The sequence below is a fragment of the Rhinopithecus bieti genome, unplaced genomic scaffold, assembly GCF_001698545.2.
Source record: "Rhinopithecus bieti isolate Rb0 unplaced genomic scaffold, ASM169854v2 scaffold_1037, whole genome shotgun sequence".
NCBI classification, from domain to species: domain Eukaryota; kingdom Metazoa; phylum Chordata; class Mammalia; order Primates; family Cercopithecidae; genus Rhinopithecus; species Rhinopithecus bieti.
In genome coordinates this window covers 288,398-297,028 of record NW_016803268.1, presented here as the reverse complement: position 1 = coordinate 297,028, position 8,631 = coordinate 288,398, and the positions used below count along the sequence as shown (strand labels likewise).

General features: G+C 48.1%; 1 protein-coding gene across 1 annotated transcript in view; it reads right to left on the bottom strand.

Moving 5' to 3' along the window:
• Nucleotides 1-8,631, bottom strand: part of FANCA (FA complementation group A) — a 75,453-nt gene that overhangs the window by 58,812 nt on the left and 8,010 nt on the right. The window contains exons 4-6 of the mRNA XM_017871024.1: nucleotides 6,947-7,080; nucleotides 3,822-3,934; nucleotides 1,277-1,359 (exon numbers count right to left, since the gene is read on the bottom strand). Of these exons, the coding sequence (XP_017726513.1) occupies nucleotides 1,277-1,359; nucleotides 3,822-3,934; nucleotides 6,947-7,080 (330 nt within the window). The remainder of the gene's footprint in view (nucleotides 1-1,276; nucleotides 1,360-3,821; nucleotides 3,935-6,946; nucleotides 7,081-8,631) is intronic.

Below are 8,631 nucleotides of genomic sequence, written 5' to 3'. Positions count from 1 at the left end.
AAAAAAAAAAAAAAAAAAATAGCCAAGATATGAAATCAACTTGTGTGCCCAACAAGAGATGACTGGATACAGAGAACGTGGTATATACACACAATGGAATACTAGTCAGCTTTGATGGAGTCTTGCTCTGTCACCCAGGCTGGAGTGCAGGGCGCAATCTTGGCTCACTGCAACCTCCACCTCCTGGGTTTGAGCAATTCTCCTGCCTCCACACCTGTGGCTGGGACTACAGGAATGCGCCACCACGCCCGGCTAATTTTTTTTGTATTTTTAGGAGAGACAGGGTTTCACCACGTTGACCAGGCTGGTTTTGAACTCCTGACCTCAGGGAATCCACCAGTCTCAGCCTCCCAAAGTGCTGGATTATAGTCATGAGCCATTGAGCCCAGCCTCGGCTATTCTTTTTTTTTTTTGAGACAGAGTCTCACTCTGTCACCCAGGTTGGAATAAAGTGGCGCAATCTCCGCTCACCGCAAGCTCCGCCTCCAGGTTTCACGCCATTCTCCTGCCTCAGCCTCCCGAGTGGCTGGGGCCACATGTGCCTGCCACCACGACTGGCTAATTTTTTGTATTTTTTTTTTTTTTTTTTAGTACAGAGGGGTTTTCACCGTGTTAGCCAGGATGGTCTCGATCTCCGGACCTTGTGATCCGTCCGCCTCAGCCTCCCAAAGTGCTGGGAATGCAGGCGTGAGCCACAGCGCCCGGCCGGCTATTCTCTTTTTTTAAAGTGAAATCCTGTCATTTGCAGCAACAGGAATGGAACTGAAGGCCATTATGTGAAGTGAAATAAGCCAGGCACAGAAGGACAAGTACTGCATGTTATCACTCATATGTGGGAGCTAAAAAGTGGCTCTTGTGGAGGTACAGAGTAGAATGAGAGATTCCAGAGATGAGAAGGGTATATGTGGTGGGGAATGAAGAGAGTTGGTTAACGGGTACATACAGCCAGACAGAAGTTCTAGCGTTCCACAGCACTGTGAGGCGGCAATAGTTAACAACTGATTGTATATTTCAAAATAACTGTAATATTTGAAATGTTGACAACACACAGAAAGGATACATACTGGAGGTGACGGATACTCTATATACACTCTATACTCCATTACACTCCATGCACATAAGAGTATCACATGTACCCCATAAATACTGCAAACCGCATGTTTCAAAAGAGAGACACAGATACATTTCAACACTTGGAATAAGGACGGCTCCTTCCGCTGCAATCTATTTTCATGAGGCCGACTCTCCAAACTCTTCACTTGACTTCTCCTCCTACCTGCGGCATTTTTTCAGGCTCCACGGTTCTTCTCAGATCTGAGTTTTTCTGAAATCCCCTCAAAACAAACATTTGCACAAAATCTGAAAAACCACAAAACCAAAGTATTTATGAATATCATGGTCTCCAAGCAACTGTGAATGGCACAGACCATCCACTTCAGAGGAGCATACGGCTTGGGCCCACCAGGACCCCTGTGAGCTGCTCCTAGCCTGAGAGGAACCCTGCAGAAGTTAACTGCTCACCTGACCACAGCCACACTAGCATTCACAAGACCCAATCAGAACCCTTAGATGAGCCAGATGCTTTCCTGTTGCAGTTCTATTTGAAAGGGAACAAATTTATAGGAAGAGTTTTTTTTCCTTTTTTGTTTTGTGAGACAGAGTCTCCCTCTGTCGCCTGGGCTTGAGTGCAATGGCGCGATCGCTCTCACTGCAACCTCCGCCTCCCGGGTTCAAGCAATTCTCTGTCTCAGCCTCCCAAGTAGCTGAGATTACAGGTGCCCGCCACCACGCCCAGCTAATTTTTGTATTGTTAGTAGAGACGGGGTTTCACCATCTTGGCCAGGTTGGCCTTGAACTCCTGACCTCATGATCCACCCGCCTTGGCCTCCCAAAGTGCTGGGATTATTGGCATGACTCACCGTGCCCAGCCCAATTTTCTTCTCTTAAATAAAAGTGGTTTCCAAGGAAGGTCTCACGGATTCTCTCACCCACCAATCTCCAAGACTAGAGGACTAGAGGGACCCAGAAGCATCCTATTCTCAGGAATGTGATGGGCGAGGAAAGGGATTCTCAGCTTTTTAAAAATTAAGATTGCTGGGCGCAGTGGCTCAAGCCTGTAATCCCAGCACTTTGGGAGGCCGAGACGGGCGGATCACGAGGTCAGGAGATCGAGACCATCCTGGCTAACACGGTGAAACCCCGTCTCTACTAAAATACAAAACTAGCCGGGCGAGGTGGCGGGCGCCTGTAGTCCCAGCTACTCGGGAGGCTGAGGCAGGAGAATGGCGTAAACCCAGGAGGCGGAGCTTGCAGTGAGCTGAGATCTGGCCACTGCACTCCAGTCCGGGCGACAGAGCGAGACTCTGCCTCAAAAAAAATAAATAAATAAAATAAAATAAAAATTAAGATCAAAAGGACTGAAATCCGAAATATTTTCTAACTTTGATTTAAACTTAACCTATCTGGGACCAGGTCATAGTAGCTCAGGAATGCTAAGCCGCTCATGCCACCAAAAAGCTTTAGGAAAAAGGAAAAACCCACAAGCTACCTGTATAGATCAGTTTCTCATCAATTTTTTTTTTTTTGAGACAGAATCTGGCTCTGTCGCCCAGGCTGGAGTGCAGTGGCGCGATCTCGGCTCACTGCAAGCTCCGCCTCCCGGGTTCACGCCATTCTCCTGCCTCGGCCTCCCAAGTAGCTAGGACTACAGGCGCCCTCCACCACGCCCGGCTAATTTTTGTATTTTTTAGTAGAGATGGGGTTTCACCGTGTTAGCCAGGATAGTCTCGATCTCCTGACCTCATGATCTACCTGCCTCAGCCTCCCAAAGTGCTAGGATTACAGGTGTGAGCCACCGCACCCAGCCCAATTTTTATTAGTAGGCATCATTTGTAGTGGGATGGGTGTCCCAGCAGGTGTCCCTGAGAACCCAAATATCCCAGAGAGGATATGAGAACTCACCAAGGAAAAGAGTCTCATCACTCAAACACAGCAGGCAAAGAGCCAGAAATTTAGCTTAAATGCACCTTAGAGATGGGTGGTGGAGCAGCTCTCTAGAGCTGTCCTGCTGCCATCCAGGAGTGCACTGAATGTAAGTCCTGACAAACCCAACTACTCGTCAAGCTGGACTGGTCCGAGCCATTCTCCGGTCTCTCAGCACCTTCTTAGTTTGTGGGGGAATATTACAGTCCCAAGTTTTTCTCGTTAATATCATTCCTCAGGAAGGTCATGGTGGCTCACGCCTATAATCCCAGCACTTCGGGGGGCCGAGGCGGGTGGATCACGAGGTCAGGAGTTCAAGACCAGCCTGGCTAACCTAATGAAACCCCGTCTCTACAAAAATAAAAAAAAAAGTTAGCCAGGCATGGTGCCGCACGCCTGTAGTCCCAGCCAGCTACTCACGAGGCTGAGGCGGGAGAATCACTTGAACCTGGGAGGCGGAGATTGCAGTGAGCCGAGATCATGCCATTGCACTCCAGCCTGGGCAGCAGAAGGAGACTGTCTCAAAACAAAAAAAATGAACTACTGGCAAAGCAGGGGTCTGCTGCTTCAGAGGGCAGAAGCAGCTGCGGTCACTCTATGGGAAAGGTGCATGGAAACACTTCAACACACGCCAATGGGCCAACTTACTATTTCCACACCAGTCAAGTTAAATGTGAACCCACAACAGGCTAAGACTGGGAGCCGTGTCCACAGGGAGCCTCTCCCCATGGCCACAGGGAGAGAGGCTGTTCTGCCTCCCAGAGCACTTGAAAGCAAAAGGCATTATCACAGACCAAAATGAGTTTTACCCAAAAACCCGTGTCTTGTCATGAACGCACCAGAAAGCATGGCCCTGGCGACGTCGGCATGCTGGCACGATGTTTCTATCTGTTCACAAAGGCAGCACAGATTCCTGAAGAGCCACGCTCCCACGGCATGCATGTTGGGATGGCTGGAGACACACACAGAGGCAGGCGTATGGCTCAACTCAGTCCCGTCATCAGGGGATTCAGCTGAGCCATATGTCTCAATTTCTTTTTTTGAGACAGTTTTTTGCTGTCACCCAGGCTGGAGTGCAGCAGTGCAATCAGAGTCACTGCACCCTCAACCTCCCAGGCTAAAGCAATCCTTCCATCTCAGCCTCCTGAGTAGTTGGGACAACAGGCGTGGATCACCATGCCCAGCTGGAGGTCTTACTACTTTGCCCAGGCTGGACTCACACTCCCGGGCTCAAGAGTCCCCACCTTGCCCTCCCCAGTGCTGGACGACCGGTGTGAGGCGCCGCGCCCAGGCTCAAGTCATTTTCTAATTTCCCTTTTGACTTCTTCGACCCATTACGTTGTTCAACTTCCAAATATTGTGGATTTTCCCAATTCCCTTATGTTGCTGATTCTAATTAAATTCATTTGTGGTTAGAGAACATATTTTGAATGATTTCAACCCTTTTAAATGTATTCCTGTTTGTTTTATGGCCTGAACCTTTTTTTTTTTTTTTTTTGAGACAGTTTCACTCTTGTCATCCAGGCTGGACTGCAGCGGCACAATCTCAGCTCACTACAACCTCCGTCTCCTGGATTCAAGTGATTCTCCTGCCTCAGCCTCCTGAACAGCTGGCATTACAGGCACCTGCCACCATGCCCAGCTAATTTTTGTAATTTTAGTAGAGACGTGGTTTCACCATGTTGGCCAGGCTGGTCTTGAACTCCTGACCTCAGGTGATCCACCTGCCTTGACCTCCCAAAGTGCTGGGATTACAGGCGTGAGCCACCACAACTGGCCTTGGCCTAAACCTTATGCTCTATCCTGGGGACTGTTCCATTTCAACTTATGAATACGCATTCTGATACTAAGTAGAGTGTTTCACAGTCAGTCAGGTCAGCTGGTTTGTAGCATTCAACTTCTGTATCATTCTTTTTTTTTTTTTTTTTTGAGACAAAGTCTCGCTCTGTCTCCCAGGCTGGAGGGCAGTGGCGTGATCTCAGCTCACTGCAAGCTCCGCCTCCTGGGTTCACGCCATTCTCCTGCCTCAGCCTCCTGAGTAGCTAGGACTACAGTCGCCTGCCACCTCGCCCAGCTAATTTTTTGTATTTTTAGTAAAGACAGGTTTTCACTGTGTTAGCCAGGATGGTCTCGATCTCCTGACCTCGTGATCCGCCCGTCTCGGCCTCCCAAAGTGCTGGGATCACAGACATGAGCCACCGTGCCTGGCCTGAGCCACCGCACCCAGCCTGTATCATTCTTAATCTGACTTGTTCTACCCATTACTGAAAGGGGGGTATTGAAATCTCTAATGATTATTGTTGAAATGTCTATTTCTCCCTTTAATTCTGGCCATTTTTGCTTCATAGATTTTGGTGCTCTGAGATTAGGTGCATATATCCTAGGCAGCAGGTTTTTCTTTCTTCTTTTTTTGGAGATGAAATTTTGCTCTAGGCCTAGGCGAGCATATCCAAGGTCGGGAGTTCAAGACCAGCCTAGCCAACATGGAGAAACCCCATCTCTACTAAACATACAAACATTAGCCGGGCGTGGTGGCGGGTAACCTGTAATCCCAGCTACTCGGGAGACTGAGGAAGGAGAATCGCTTGAAACCAGAAGGCGTAGGTTGTAGTGAACCAAGACCATATCACTGCACTCCAGCCCGGGTAACAAGAGCAAAACTCCATTTCAAAAAAATAAAATAAAAATATTATTCCGGTTGGGCATGGTGGCCCATGCCTGTAATCCAAGAACTGTCAAGAGATCAAGACCATCCTGGCCAACATGGTGAAACCGTCTCTACTAAAAATACAAAAATTAGCTGAGTGTGGTGGCGCACACCTGCAGTCCCAGCTACTCAGGAGGCTAAGGCAGAATTGCTCGAACCTGGGAGGTGGGGGTTGCAGTGAGCCCAGATCGCATCAGTACACTCCAGCCTGGCGACAGTGTGGGTCTCCACTTCAAAACGAAAAAAAAGGCCAAGCGAGGTGGTTCACGCCTGTAATCCCAGCACTTTGGGAGGCCAAGGCGGGCAGATAACAAAGTCAGGAGATCAAGATCCTGGCTAACACAGTGAAACCCTGTCTCTACTAAAAATACCAACATTGGCTGGGCACAGTGGCTCACACCTGTAATCCCAGCACTTTGGGAGGCCGAGGCGGGCGGATCACGAGGTCAGGAGCTCGAGACCATCCTGCCTAACACGGTGAAATCCTGTCTCTGCTAAAAATACAAAACAATTAGCCGGGCGTGGCGGCAGGCGCCTTTAGTCCCAGCTACTCCAGAGGCTGAGGCAGGAGAATGGCATGAACCCGAGAGGTGGAGCTTGCAGTGAGCCGAGATTGTGCCACTGTACTCTAGCCTGGGAGACAGAACAAGACTCCGTCTCAAAAAAAAAAAAAAAAAAAAATACAAATATTAGCCGGGTACAGTGGCGGACACCTGTAGTCCCAGCTACTTCGGAGGCTGAGGCAGGAGAATGGCACGAACCCGGGAAGCAGAGGTTGCAGTGAGCCGACATTGTGCCACTGCACTCCAGCCTGGGCGACAGAACGAGACTCCGTCTCTAAAAAAAATAATAAATAATAACAAAAATCAGCTGGGTGTGGAGGTGGGCACCTGTATTCCCAGCGACTTGGGAGGCTGAGGCAGAATTGCTTGAAACCAGGAGGCGGAGGTTGCAGTGAGCCAAGATTGTGCCACTGTACTCCAGCCTGGGCAACAAGAGTGACACTCTGTCTCAAAAAAAAAAAAAGACCAAAAAAAAAAAAAAAAAGGCACAAAAAAACACAGATGTTCTCTTGAAATAATGAAACAACAGTTCCTCCAGGTCTAGTCTAGTATAAATACGCCATGCAATCTAGTCTAGTATAAATTATATTTCAAAGCCAAAAATGAAACCTGTCTGATTTTGGGCTTATGAAATATAATTTACACTAGACTAGATTGCAAAAACAGTAACACTGAATCATCGTTAGTATGCTACCTTTCCAGCAACTCTTGCAGGCTCACGATGCCTTGTACATGAAGATGCCACACCACTTCAAGCAACAAAGAATTCTGAAAAAAAGAAAAAACAAAAAAAAACCAGTAGTTTGAGTCCTTTATGTGTGCATTTTCCTACAAAATGTCCCGCCTAGGTACTTCAAAACCATGCTGTATTGAAAATTAACATCAAGCAAAAATTAGAGCCTGAAATACATCGTTTTTTACAAAACTGTCCTTGTTTTCAAACTCCCTGGCCTTTGGGCACTCACACACCATTGCCCAACACTTGCTTCTCCTCCTTCCCTTTTCCGACTGCTTCAGCTGGGGCTCCAGGGTAGCCTACTTCCAACCCTTTCTCCACTTCCCTCTTCCAACTGCTTTGGCCGGGGCTCCAGTGGAGCCTACTTCCAACCCTTTCTCCACACTGCAGCCAACACAGTATTACAAACACCTGACGTGACAATCGCTCCTTCAGAAGCCTTCACTGGCTCCTCGTAGCTGCCAGAACAAAGGTCAGCCTTCAGTGTGCCCTGTGCGTGTCCCTTGTCTTTCTCACTCAACCCTCTCCCATTTGATAACCCTCCATGTAGCTCAGACCCTGTGCCACTCACTGAACACTGTGTCCCAGTCACAGTGCCCTGATCTCCCTGTGGCCTCCCCTTCTCATCCCCCTAACTCACACTCTTCACAGTCTGTGCAGGAAGGCTTCCCTAACTCTCCAATCTGATATGCATGTCCATCTTCTTCTTCGTAAACCTGTGAGCACCTGTATCATCGCACTTCTTGTGGATTTAGTGGCTTGTTTCCCCAGCTAGATGATAATGAGAGCAGGGACCAAAGCAATCACTGAAAAATCTAATGAACCCTATAATGTACGCTGGATAAAAGAATGGGAAAGGCTGGACACAGTGGGTCACGCCTGTAATCCCAGCACTTTGGGAGGCCGAGATGGGCAGATCACCTGAGGTCAGGAATTGAAGACCAACCTGGCCAACATGGTGAAACCTCATCTCTACTAAAGATACAAAAATTAACTGGACATGGTGGCATGTGCGTGTAATCCCAGCTACTCAGGGGGCTGAGGCAGGACAATCGCTTGTACCTGGGAGGCAGAGGTTGCACTGAGCCAAGATCGCTCCACTGCACTCCAGCCTGGGCGGCAGAGCAATACCCTGTCTCAAAAATATATATTAAAAAAAAAAGAACACCAGGCGCAGTGGCTCACACCTGTAATCCCAGCACTTTGGGAGGCTGAGGTGGGCAGATCATGAGGTCAGGAGATTGAGACCATCCTGGCTAACACAGTGAAACTCCATCTCTACTAAAAATACAAAAAATTAGCTGGGTGTGGTGGCGGGCGCCTGTAGTCCCAGCTACTCAGGAGGCTGAGGCAAGACAATCACTTGAACCTAGGAGGCAGAGGTTGCAGTGAGCCGAGATGGCACCACTGCACTCCAGCCTGGGAAAGAGATCAAGACTCCATCTCAAAAAAAAAAGAAGAAAAAGAAGAAAAAAGAATGGGAAAAAATGTATTTTTTCTGTGTATTTACTAATTTTGTTTAGTACCACCAAATATTTTGCATTCTTTCCATTCATCAAAAGTCTATAATTCTACTAAGTTCAAAATGCTTCAAAAAAGAGCAGGTAAGAATCATTTTTATATTTTATCATTAGGCTGGGCAT